Genomic DNA, 14,192 nt, shown 5'->3' with positions numbered 1-14,192 from the left:
TTGGAGCAACTGCACGGCTCACCTGCACTTGCTGTCTCCCAGCTCAGGTGCAGCTGGACCGGACAAATTTCTCTTCTCAGAAATGTCTTCTCAGTGGAGCTGTGGCAGCCTGCCTGTCCCTTTCAGGTGCTTCGACCCTGGGGAGGGAGAGAGCCAGGGGGGGCATAAAGGGAGCCACAGCTTGGGGGGGGGGCGAGTTCAGCTTCTCTCTGCCATTTAAAGGCTGCAGCAGGGAGAATCCCAACTTTTTTCCTCTCCCTCCATTCAGAGCGGAACTGCTCCAGCCTCCCCCCCCCCACACTCACAAACGTTCGGCTCCTCATGGCTGCAATAGATGTCCAGAAGCGGCTTTTGGGGCTGATGGGGCTTGGGTTTCCAGCCTCACAGCCCCGCTGCTTCTGGATGTTTATTGCAGTTGCGAGGAGCCGAGGAGAGCGTGAAGGTTCTTGGCGCTTTGGGAAGCTGCGAAAGCGGCTGGGAGAGGTGCGCGGCTTGGTTTAATCTCCCTGGACATCGCAGCAGCAGTACCAAGTGCACCGATCTCAGCATTTTTCACATCGGGTCGTGATGTGAAAAACACCAAGGTCGGCAGGCTTGGGACTGCTGCTGCGAAGTCTAGGGAGGCTAAAGCAAGGCGTGCGCCTCTCCCAGCTGCTTTTGTGGCTTCCCGTAGCGCCAAGAAACTTCACGCTCTTCTCCGCACTATCCTCGGCTTCTTGCAACTGCAATAGATGTCCAGAAGCAGCAGTGGCTGTTGGGCTGGAAACCCAAGCCCATTAGCCCCAAAAGCCACTTCTGGACATCTATTGGAGTCGCGAGGAGCATGCGGAGAAGAGTGTGAAGTGTGTGTGTGTGTGTGTGTTTGTGTGTGTGAGTGAGTGAGAGAGAGAGAGAGTGAGAGAGAGAGAGAGAGAGAGAGAGAGAGGCTGGAGCAGTTCCCCTCTGAATGGAACCTTCCTGCCTCCGCTGGTTGCTGGTTGGCCAGCTGGCATGGCCCCGTGCACATCTCCTCCTCCTCCCTCTCTTTCTCTTCACTCCCCAATGCTCTTCTCCTCCTTACTGGAGCTCAGCGGGAGCCAGGCACAAGGGATGGGAGGAAAACCACACCTTGGTAAACTTTGCCGTAAAGGGAGGTGGGAAACCGGTGGGGGGGACGCCCTGGAATGCCCCCATACTTTGCTGGTGACCACGCCTCCTAAGGAAGTTCAGGGAGGTCCTAGGAGGCTGGCCACACCGCACAAGCTACTGCCAGCAAGTGGCGATGGAACAGGTGGGGGAAGTGAGCAAGGGGGCCGGGCAGGCGCTCCATGATGAACCTCTTCTAAGCAGTTCGGTAGATTTCTGGAACCTTTTCTACCGAAGTGGTTAGAATGGGCAGAAACCCACCCCTGGGGAGAAAGAAATGTTTATTCTCATGACTAGAATGTTTAAAAGTTATAATATTAATCCCCACGGAGGCAAAAATAACCACATAATGGTTGCAGATAATTTATTGTCATTTTTCATTTTGATCTTCAGAGCAGGAATGACCCCGACTCTACCTACAATGAAGAGAACTTGATTCAGTGTATTTTGGATATTTTTGTTGCTGGATCAGACACAACCTTCGCTACTCTGATGTGGGCTCTGCTACTCTTGACCAATCATCCTGCCATCCAAGGTGAGACAGACATGGAAACAAGGATCACTCTCTGGTTCTAAAACACATAGAAATTATTTAAAATACTGAATGATTGAACTGAAAAGCCAGGAATGGACATCCAGAGATTCTTCTTTGACCAATAAAATATTGAGTGTGGAACTAAATGGTAGACAAATCTCAAACATTCAATACACTTTAAATGCAGAAATTTACCAAATATTTTAGACATGTTGATTGTTTTCATCTTAAATTGCATATAGAAGATCAAATTACAGTAGGATAGTGATGTCAAACTTCGGTTGTCATGACAGCACCACGTGACATATTGGGTCTTTTTTCTCCCTTCGCTAAACCAGGTGTGGGAGGGGTGCCAGCACGTGATACCTCTGGGCCGTGGGCCCTGAGTTTGACAGCCCTGCAGTAAAATAATGAATACAGGAAATAAACCAAGATGGCAGGCATGAAGCGATGTACAATGTGAGGCTCCCTACCATGAAGTGAAGAGATGGGAGCGTTGTGGATGAAAAAGTACTTATACTGCAGCTTCAAATGAAACAGATTATCTGGATCCCTTTCAGTCAGGCTTCAAGTCTGGTTGTGGGACAGAAATAGCATTAGTTGTACTTGTAGATGATCTCTGTGGAGAGCGGGATGGTTTAGTACATCCTTCCTTGCTCCTCTTGACTCTCAGTGGATTTTGATACCCTCAACCATGGCTTCCTTTGGGTCTGCTGCAAGAATTGGGGCTGGGCGGTGGTGATACAGGGTGAGAAGTCCAGCCCACAGATGCTCCTTTTGTGCTATAGGTCTCTGTACTCTCCACTCCTTTTTAGTGTGTTGACAAAAACTCCGGGTGAGATCATCCTACACCATGGGATGAGGTAACATCCATTTCCCCATGATATTGAATTTTGCATCTCCTTCCTTTGTGACAAAAGTGATGCAAGAGTAACTGTGAGAGGGATGTAGGTTAGTGGACCACTACTAAAGTATGAGGAAGTAGTGTGCTGCAGCTGCCAAAAAAGCCATGCAATCCTAAATTGGATCAATAAAGGTGATAGCCTCAAGACAAGGAGTGATATGTCAGACCTGCCACCACTTAAACCTCTAAATAGAAGTGATTTTTGGTTGTATTTGCTGAGAAAGGTGTAGTCTTATTAGATGTCAAGTATATTGCCATAATGCGTAGTGTCAGCCTCTGTTTCGCTTTTTGCTTTCGGCTGCCATTGAAACGGGGAGGGGGGGGCTGGTATTAGGGAGGGGAAGTTTTAGTACAGGAGAGATTGTAAAGTGGGAGTTTTGGTCATACCATCTACTACGCATGCTGGAGATTATCGCTTCGTGTCGGTCAAGGCCAACCGTCCGCATACCTACCTGATGATGCTCCTTGAAGATGGAACTCACATGACACCTAATGGATTTACAGATTGGACACTGGGATGAAGGTTGCCAGGGGGAGGGGGTTGGTCACATATTGATATGTATGATTCCGCATGCTTTTGCCTCAGATCTTGCTTTGCTTAGCTACTATCTTTTAATAACCAGTAAAAGTACTCTTAATTCTGCAAAATGGAGTTAAGTGATTTCTTTCTTGGTTACTGAGGGAGGCTGGCTTGACATTAAGCAAGATCTCACTTTCGCACTCATCCCGGAGCTAACACCTTCCAAGGGGAGTGTAAATAAAACCAAAACCTTCAGAGGAATGTCTTACCCAGGCAGCGACCAGGAGGATGACATGAGGGCAGCTGCATCCTTGTGTCCCTTGGAGACAGAGTGGATGGCGGATCTGAATTTGGAGGAACAATCCATCCACCCCAGGTGGTCATTGGGAGTGGGCAGAAGTATGACCCTGAGGAAATTCTGGATGGAGTTACCACAAGGCGACATCGGCAGCTGGCAGCTGCTTGGCAGGACACCAACGAGGAGAACCTCATGATGTCCCAGGCTATGAAACTCTTTCAAGAGGCTTGGGAGAGGCAATGTTTATGTGAGAGCGGTCCCGAAAGAGAAGCTGATCTCCCAGACCCAGGAGGAGAGACTTGCAGAAGCCCTGTTCTGCCCAAGGGAGGCCCTGGGGGCAGACAGTGGAGCTCATCAGGATGGGGAAACCCTGGCAACAGCAGCCTCGAGAGCCCTTCTAAGAGGAGGAGCCCCCCCCCCCGTAGATACCGGATGGCAAAATTTCCTCCGCTTGGTGTGAAATTTGAAGGTGACCCAAAGGAACTAGGATTTTTCCTGGTCCAAGTCTGGAATTTCATGCAACAGTTCGGAGAGGATCTCCCCACAGAAGAAGCCAAGGTAAGAGTGATTACCATGGTACTGGAGAACAAGGCAGCGGCATGGATGGTTGCCCTGCACAACGATAACTCCCCACTGCTGAGAGACTATAATAGGTTTATGGCCACCCTGAGGAAATGCTTTGATGACCCGCTCACGGAGTGGAAGGCCAGAACAAGAATGAAAACCCTTACCCAGGGGAAGAGCCCAGTGGCTGATTACACACAAGAGTTTCATGAATTGTCTGTTTATATGCTGGAATGGTCAGAAGAAGCTTTATTGGATGGCTTTATGGATGGTTTAAAGAAAGATATATACCAAAACTGTATAAACAGCCCCCTCCCCTAACTTGCAACGCTGGTACGAATTGGCAGCAGACGTGGAGATCTATCTAGCCAGAGACAAGTACCGTGAAGACAGTGAGAAAGAGAAAGCTACCCCCCAACCCCCCCCCAAAGGAACTCTGAAAGGAGGAAAAATTTGGTCTACAAGCAAGCCCCGTTCTACCATGTGCTTCTGTTGTGGAAAGGAGAGGTACTGGGCAGCAAATTGCCACTCCAAGATTGGCCCAAAGCCCTCTGCAGGGGGGAGAGGAAGCCAGACAAACAACCCGGGAAGAGAAGGGACACCGCATGAAAGGGGTGGAACCTGTTGCACAATTCCCTCCCATCCCGAGGGAAGAAGAACCATCCTCCTCATCGGGGGAAAGTGAAACCGAATCTGATGACGACCGTCTGGTAAGTTCCCGATTGGGCCCCATGACCATCCCAGTAGAACTTAAAGTGCCTTCTACTGGTGGCCAAGCAAAAATGCTGGCCCTTTTAGACTCAGGATGCACATGTTGAATTGTTAGCGCGGAAGTGGTGGAAAAAATGGGCTTGAAACTGAGAACTTTGAAAGTGCCCATTGTTTTTTGCCAGCTAGATGGGTCTGGTTGAGTAAATGGAACCCACACATCAATTGGAAGAAAGGGTGGTTGTGCATCTGATCCACTAAACCCCCTGAAGGAGATGGGAGGCTTTCCAATATTACCATCGCTGAACCTTAGCTTAGCTACTATCTTTTCATAACCAGTAAATGTACTCTTAATTCTTCAAAATGGAGTTAAGGGGTTTCTTTCTTGGTTACTGAGGGGGGCCGGCTTGACACATAGTCAGAACTGAGAATCTTCTGCCAAAATCCCCAAGTTCAATTTTTCCCTCCCTTACCTGCCTCCTATAATCCTCCATGACCAACCAAGTTCATGCAAGATGTTTCCAGAATGGTCAGTTCAAGCGTACATTGGTATGCAGCTGCCTTATTTTCCCAGCTGGGTTGCCTTGAGACAGCATCTTGGGAAGATGCAGAAGTTATTTTCATGGAGGCAGGGCTGACATCGTGACAATACGATGTGTGATCTTAGAGCTCCAAGATCACTGTCAATATCTCTGCTGCTGGATGGTCCTTTTGGACTTAAACTGTCCTGTAGAGATGGTGATAGAGAAGGGCACATCCTGCTGATCTCAGGGACATCACAAAGTCCCTGATTGATCCAGGAGAAGCTCTTTTTTCTGGCCACAGTGAAGCAGCCATTGAAGCTGCTGAAGTTGGGACAGCTCCTGAATGGAAGGAAAGCGGGAGAGAAAGTGTGTCGAATTGGTGAGATAATTTTTTTATTCGAGAAGAGAACACCCAAAAAGATCAAAAGTAAAATTAAAATTGAAGACAGAAGAGAGTAAGCGGCAAGATTAAGCCTGAATCAAACTTAGTGTGTTATCTTTCTTTAATTTTTCTTTTTTATGGATGGAATCTTTTACAAATGCCTCTTACTTTTTAAAATGGACTGGACTTTTTTTCTTTATTTTCTTCATCTATTTTTCCTTTTTCTTCATACTTATGGATTAAGAATTTCTTTTCTTTTTTCAACACTCGATTGGACTGTTTCTTTTTGATATTTTTTTTAAAGTTTGGAGAGGAGTAAAAGCAGAGGAAAAAGAAGTAACACTGCCACTTAGAGGCTGGAGGCTTGGAAACATTGTTTTCCCTATTTTTTCTTGAACATTTTACTTATATTTCAAGGCTTTTGAGTTTGTTTATTGAAAGTGATAGTGGGAAGAGAACACATTGTTTATGCAGGTGCTCTTCTGGAGTACTATCAGTAATGGGACTGGAGTGAAAAGAAAGCCCTGACTTGAAAGATTATAGTGAACTTGTTTGGAAACAAAAAAGCCTTGGATGTTATAGTGGCAGTGTTCACAATTTGGAAAAATGGCACAGCATGAAAAAGAAAAGGAATTGACATTGCAAATGATTATGTTAGAAATTCAGTGCATTGAAAAGAGAATGGAGAATATAGAACAAAGAACATAAAAAATAGAGGGAAGCATTGAGAATACCTACCAAACAATGATGAAACTTGAGGCCAGAGTTCAAAAAATTGAAGAAAAAGATGAACAAAAAGATAAGAAAATTGTTGATATTGACAGCAAATTAAGTGTGGTTGGAAATGAGAGGAGTGGAATATGGAAAGAGGAGATTGATGGACTGGAACTCAGACTTCAAAACATAGAAGAAGAAAAGGGAGAATATCTGGCAGAAGTAATGAGAAATTTTTTGGCAGAAGCATTGGTGATAACCAAAGGCAAGCTGATGGAAGGAACAGATGGATATAAGATTGCACTATTACTGGAAGGATACAGGTTGATGTAATCAAATGTCACAATAAAAGTTAAGTTAAATTTAGTTAAATTTAGAGTATTATGTACAAAATAAAGTAATAATGGTTATAGTCAAATAAATGATTAACAGTGATAATAATGCATATATATATATACATATACTAGATTGATAATATGAAATGTTATACCAATTGTAAGTGAGGACTATGGAGAGAATGCTTCAAAGCTTTGTTATTAAAGATAAACAATTTTATGTAGAATATAATGTAATGATGTAATATTATTGGATGATCTCAGGATGATGTAATGAAATGCCATAATATAAATTTATTTTAAATTTAGAATATTTTACATAAAAAAGGATGTAATAATAGTTATAGTCAAATGAATGTTTAATAATCATAATAATTGTATACGTATATATTAGATTGATGATATGAGATTTTATGTAAATTGCAAATTGCAACACTATTGTGAGGAAGCACAAAAGCTTTGTTACCAATCGAGATATTGTAGGTAATTGGAGAATGGTTTTTTATGGTTTGTGTGTGTTTATGTTTGTTTGTTTTATGTTTGTTTAAAATAAAAACTTTTTTATTAAAAAAGAAGAAGTTATTTTCATTTCCCCCCAAGCATTCCCCCTTCCAACCACCTTCCCAAGCATTCGTAACAGAGTGTCATTGCATAGTAGTGAGGCACAAGAAAACACAAGGTGGCAGATGGCCTGGTAGTTCTACTTTACACTGAAGTAGTGACACCACACTTAGAACAGTGTATCCAGTTCTGGTCACCATGAAACAAAAAAGATCCTGAGGCCCTGGGAAGTGTGCAGAGAAGAGCAACAAAAATGATAAAGGATCTGGAGTCTAAATTGAATGACAAATAGTTGAGGGAGCTAGGCAGGGGTGAGATTCAGCCGATTTGGACCGGTGTGGATGAAACGGTTGCTAAAATTTTTGAATCCCACCCCTGGAGCTAGCTATGCCTATCCCATTGAAGGGAAGTATTGAGGGGACATGATAACTCTCTTCCAGTACGTGAGAGGCTATTAACAAGTAGAGAGGATTGAGTAATTCTCTAGGGCACCAGAGGGACAAGAAGTAATATATAGAAGCTTATCTAAAAGAGAGCCAACCTCGCAGTAAGGAGAAATTTCTGGACAGGGAGAGCAATTAAGTTGTGGGTACTCCATCACTGGGGTTTTTCAATGGGATGCTAGAAGGCTCCTGCCTTAAGCAGGGGTTGGACTAGAAGATCTCCAAAGTCCCTCCTAGATGTATGATTCCATTAAATGTTTACATTTAATGTCCTAAATGCTATTCTATCTCCTGAACTTCTATTGAGGATTAAAATTTGGAAATAAATAAATGAAACACAATACTGAATATGTCACTTCTATTTCCATTATTATTTTTTTCTAGAGAAAGTCCAGAAGGAGATTGAAGATGTGTTCGGCTTCTCAGGGTCAATTTCCTATCAGGATCAAAAGAAGTTGCCTTACACCAATGCCGTGATTCATGAAATGCAGCGTGTAAAATATGTCTTGCTAGCTGGGATTGTCAGGCAAAGCACAAGGGATATGACGATGAGGGGCTACCACATTCCAAAGGTGAGAAACATGTTCAGGCTGTATTGCAGTAGTCCAACATGGAAGGAAAAACAATATATGGATAGAATTGGGTAGAGGTTCTCAGTTCAGGAACTGTCAAAGTAACCGTGGAAAATCGATTTGGGAAGCATAGCAAACTTTTTTTTTAATTTATAAAGTTTTTTTATTTTTTATTTTTCTACATCTCATTGCATGAATGGTTTGATTCCTGGGTGTCATGCACTTCAATACAAATAAAGATAACAGTATTATTCCTAATAATTACATTTCATTTTCATTTTTAGTTTTACTAACACATAATTTCTATAATTATCCTTCAATCTAACCTTCATATAGTTCTGCCATATATTCTATCATCTTAACATCTGTTTTTACTATTTTACTCCTCCTATTTCTATCTCTATTTTCCCCCCTTCCCCTACCATTCTAATATTCAAAGACGTGATCCTTCCTTTTTTCATTATTCAATATTTCAATATGTACTTCTAACATCAATCATGAACTTTCAAGCATTTAAAGTATATTTGTTGTTAATCACATTTTTACATATTTAATATTTTCCCAACCCTTCAATTCTTATGATTCTGCTATTAACACTCTTGTTTTCATTGTAATATGTTCTTTCTTCGTCTAATCTCAAATTACTTAATCCCATCTTTTCACTGTGAATCACATTTTATACATATTTAATAATTGCCATACAAATTCTATTTATCTAATTTACAAACTATTTTTCAACCTATATAATATAAATAATAATAATAATAATAATAATAATAATAATAATAATAATAATAATAATACACATTACATTACTACCGTACTAATATATATTCACAAATGTTTTTCATCTCGTACACTACGTACAAAGCAGTTTTCCAACTTATATAGTTCTAATAATCATATACATTATTAAAATACTTTTATAAGATGCTTTACCTTCCTTTTCTTTTCCTTTATCCCACATCTTCCACTCTCATCCAAACTTTTAATCTTCTTTTTTTGGGGGGGGGGTGTCTCCCATACACTTCTTTTAATTCCTTTATTTCACCTAGTTGTATTATAACTATGCCCTCTACTGTGGTTTTCTCTCCCTTCGCCCTTTTTCTCCACTCTCTAGTTCTATGGCTACCTGTTCTAACTCCTTTTTCTTCTCTCCAGCTGTCTTCCTGTTTCTCCCATTTCCTTTGCACAGCTTTTAGAATATTTTCATTCTGTTCTAATCCCTTATTCACCATCAATTGTACGAACATCTTCTTCTTGTTGTCTTCTTCTTGTTGATTTCCTGATTCTGCTGTCTCCTCCGCTCTTTCTAGTGATTCCGTTCTTCCCTCATTGTCCTGTTCTTGTTGTTCCTTGTGTTATATTTTCCAATTTTTGATCTATACAGCCAAATATCTCCTTCATCTCCTTGTGTTGTTCTTGTATAAAATCCTTAATGTCTTGGTACATCAGTTCCATTTCCTTGTCTCTACCTGCTTCCATTTTACAATCAATCCAATTTAAGAAAAGAAACCAGGGGTTTTGTTAGGGTGTAACCAACAAGTTGGGTAGACAATATATTGCACCAGGCATGTTATGTATCTTTAAGAGAGGAACTCTGCTAATTAGTAGATTACAGCATTTAAATTGCAGCTGATGTTGTTGCTCTCTCTCTCTCTCTCTTGATTGATGTATGATAACTGCTGTCTAACTGTTACTACTGTTGCTATTACTTACTGTGTGTAAGTTATTTGCTACTTGTATCCAAGTTATCTTGGTAGTATTGGACTGTTTTTTCTGTGTATGACTTTTTGGCTGTGTTTATGGATTTTGCTATATTCTTCAAAAAGTAAAGTTTATTTTGTTACTTTACTATCCATTATTCAGTGTGGTTGCTTTATCTATCGCACGCTGCGTATACTTTACAGGGTTGCTCTGTTATAATCTCGACCTGGGGTTCATTGCTAGTGCTTAATCGCACCAGTACCTAACATTGGTTATGGGCCCAGACGCCCTGCCTTAACCATAATTTTTTTTTTTAAGCACCACTTTTTGGATAGTTTATTTTTGTGAATATGGCACAAGAACAGTCTGCTGCACTCTCCATGATTACCCGGTTTGATGGAACCAACTATGTTTCCTGGTCCTTGAAGTGTTCCCTACTTCTGCATAAAGAAGGACTGTGGTTTGTGGTTCAGAACCCACCAGATGTTACAGATTGGGATCCTGCTGATAATGAGGATGCGAAGAAGATTGCGCAGTTTAACAGGGACAATGAGAGAGCTCTCTGCATTATTGGACTAACACTGAATGACCAGCAACTGGTCCATATTCGTGGCGAAGAGTCTGCTGCTAGGTGTTGGAACACATTGCGGAGAATTTATGTTCGGGACAGTGTGGGTGCTCATATTTATCTCACACGGAAACTGTTTAGAGCCCGTTTGCAAAAAGGTGGTGATATGTTGGCTCATTTAGACTTCATGAAGAAAACTTTGCAGGATTTGCAAGAAAAAGAGTTAATTTTTTCTGAGCTTCAACAGGTGTATATTATGCTATCATCGCTTGATGAAAGCTACGACTCTTTTGTTTCCTCATTGGAAGTTCTTTCACGAGATGAACTGACATTATCTGAGGTTACCGGGAGATTGCTTGAAGAGTCCAGACGAAGAGAGGATAGAGTTCAGTTCAGAGACAATCAATCACAAGAAGAAACACAGTTTTCAACTGTAAATTTTGTTAAGAAATGTTATTCTTGTGGTGGTAAGGGGCATATTGCTAAGAACTGTAAAAATAGCAAGAAAAGGAGTGTTGCTAATAGTAAAAGAAAAAGCAACAATGTTACTGTAACTGTAGCTAAGGTAGATAAGGCTGTAAACCATAGTTTCTGGGTGGTTGACAGTGGCGCATCCCATTCTATAACTAAGGTTAAAGAAAGGTTTGTTACTATGAAGGCTAGCAAACAGCACATTTCCTTAGCAAATGGTTGGAAAATTAAGGCTTCAGGTGAAGGTACAGCGTATTGTCCATGTATTAATGAAAAATTGGAAATGTTATATGTACCTAAAATGAAATTTAACCTATTATCTGTAAAAGACCTTGTGAAATGTGGGTTTACAGTAACATTTAAGAATGATAGATGCATTATTGAAAAGGAAGGTAATAGTGTTATTGCCAATTTGGAGAATAATTTATTTATTCTACATGAGAACTCTTTAAATATTGCGAGTTCTGAACCTGGTTATAAGAATAAACAGCCCCATGATAACTGTATACATCTACTTCATAGACGTTTAGGCCATGTAAATTTTAAAATGGTACGTCAAACTGTTATTCTATCTAATGGAATCAATTTGAAACCTTGTTCAAAATATCTTAACTGTAATGCCTGTAACCAGGCTAAAAGTAAGGTTACCCCTGCAAACCGGTTTCAAGGATTCAAGACATCTAAACCACTGGATGTAGTGTTTGCAGACCTAATTGGCCCTAAGAAACCTAGCTTAGGAGGTGCCTGCTATATACTCAGCATTATGGACCATTATTCTAGGTATGGTTTCTGTTATGTAATGAAAACAAAGGCAGAAACTTTCCAACATTTTACTAAATGGTTAAAGTTTGTTGAACGTAAGATGGATAAAAAAGTACTTTGCCTAGTCACTGATAATGGGTCTGAATTCACTAATCATAGGTTTACATCAATGTTGGAGAATGCTGGTATAGAACATAGGCCTTCTGCCCCCTACAGGCCAGAACATAATTCATTTATTGAAAGACGTGGTCAATCATTGCAGGCAATGACCAGAACTATGCTGGTTGATTCTGGTTTATCAGAAAAACTTTGGGGTGAGGCTATAATGTGTGCAAACCATATTCTGAACATAGTAGTTAACTCAACTACTGGTAAGATTCCTTATACTCTTTGGCATGGTAGGAAGCCTGATTTGAGTTATTTACACACATTTGGTGTCCCTGCTTGGGTGCATATTCCCTCACAGACTAGACGGAAGGATCAAAGCAGAGCTAGGAAGATGGTTTTTGTTGGGTACAATTCCAATCATAGATCGTTTAGGTTCTGGGAACCTGGAACTCGGAGAATTATGCACAGTGCTAGTGCTAAATTTTCAGAACATGTTGGTTGGGAGAAGCTAGAACAAGAGTTTCACAAGGTTTGTGATGATATAGATGTTGATCGTTTGGTTAATCATGATACACCAAATGAGCAGTTAGAGAATCAGGATGGTCCATCTATTACTCTGAAAAGGGAGGAAGATGTAGATGTAGAATCTACTCGTGAGGTGGAACAGGATGATTCTGTAAGTCCTGTATTGCCTAGGAGGTCTACTAGGGACAGGCATCCACCCAACAGATACCAAGCCAGTGTAGTATTGCAAGTTAGCATAGAACCTTCTAGTTTTGCAGAGTTAATGCTGTATCCTGAAAAGGAAAAGAAATTGTGGAAAACAGCTATTGAGAAGGAGTTGAAATCCTTACAGGAATTGAAGGTTTATGAAGAAGCTAGGCTCCCTTCAGGGGAGAGTGCAATTGGCTGTAGATGGGTGTTTAAAATTAAAAACGATGCTGCTGGCAATGCTATTTATAAGGCTCGTTTAGTTGCTCAAGGGTTTTCCCAAACTGAGAGGGATTACGATGAGGTTTTTGCTCCGAGCTTGAAAGCCTCTACGTTGAGGGCAGCATTGGTGTGGGCTGCTAAGTATCGGTGTAATGTTACCCATATTGATGTTGAAACAGCGTATCTGCATGCTCCATTGCAGCATCCCATTTATATGAAGATGCCACCAGGTGTGGATTCTAATGGCCAGACTGGTTGTTGGAGACTTAAAAAGAGCCTTTATGGTTTAAAACAGTCCGGTTTTGAGTGGAACAGATGTATAGTAAATGAACTAAAAGCTATGGGATTTATTCCAGGTTTGGCTGATCCTTGTTTATTTAAACGGGTGAAAAATGGTTTGATCTCGTTGTTGCTTTTGTTCACGGACGATATAGCTATTATTACTAGGTCTGAGCAGGAAGCTATTGACATTGTTTCACAATTAGAGAGTAAATTTAAAATCCGGAATTTGGGTGAAATTAAGCATTATCTGGGCTTAGACGTGGTTAGAACCAGTAAAGGTTTTAAGCTGTCGCAGGCTGGTAAAATTAATCATTTACTTAAGAAATATAGCATGGAGCTATGTAAGACTGCAAAGACACCAATGGCATTGGAGTTTAAACCTGAGGTTACTGAGGGTACTGGTTTTGATAAGGGAATCTATCAATCTTTGATAGGTAGCCTAATGTACCTAAGTAATTGGTCTAGACCAGATATATCATTTAGTGTGAACCAACTGGCTAGATTCAATGATAGTCCTTCAGAGAGGCATTGGCAAGCAGCAAAGCGTGTGCTGCGTTATTTGAAGAAAACTATCCACTATGCATTATATTTAGAACCGAATAGGGATTTAGTTTTGACTGTTTATGCTGATGCGAATTTTGCAGCTGCTATAGATAATAGGAAGTCAACTTCCGGCATAGCCTTTATGCTAGGTGGTGTACTGATTGGATGGAAGTCGATACGACAGAAACACATAAGCTTATCCACAATGGAAGCTGAGTTTTCATGTTTGTCGTTGACATGTACTGAGCTGATATATTATAAGCAGTTGCTTATAGATATGGGATTAAGTATCAATGAACCTTTTACTGTTTATGAAGATAATCAGGCAGCAATAAAAATGGCGACTAGTTTAGCTATTAAGACGAGATCGAAGTATACTGATTTGAGGTATCTTAATGTTCGACAAAGCATTAAGGATGGCCTGATAAAGTTGGAATATTGTTCAACTGAAGACAATTTAGCAGACAACTTCACTAAGGCACAAAGTTCAGTGAAACATACCTCATCATGTGAAGGTTATCATCTTACATTGTGAGTGGATATATTGATCTACCCAAAGGGGTGAATGTTAGGGTGTAACCAACAAGTTGGGTAGACAATATATTGCACCAGGCATGTTATGTATCTTTAAGA

At 40.9% G+C, this 14,192-nt stretch overlaps 1 protein-coding gene across 1 annotated transcript in view; it reads left to right on the top strand.

Annotated features, from left to right (window-relative positions):
• LOC309393801 (uncharacterized protein) overlaps window positions 1–14,192 on the top strand; it is a gene marked incomplete at both ends in the record, with an annotated part of 310,121 nt that overhangs the window by 239,827 nt on the left and 56,102 nt on the right. Inside the window, one exon of the mRNA XM_081956297.1 lies at window positions 1,519–1,660. Coding sequence (XP_081812423.1) covers window positions 1,519–1,660 — 142 coding nt within the window. The remainder of the gene's footprint in view (window positions 1–1,518; window positions 1,661–14,192) is intronic.

Source organism: Natrix helvetica (genome assembly GCF_964273705.1).
Source record: "Natrix helvetica genome assembly, chromosome: 5".
Lineage (NCBI taxonomy): Eukaryota > Metazoa > Chordata > Lepidosauria > Squamata > Natricidae > Natrix > Natrix helvetica.
This window is presented reverse-complemented; position numbering and strand designations above follow the sequence as displayed.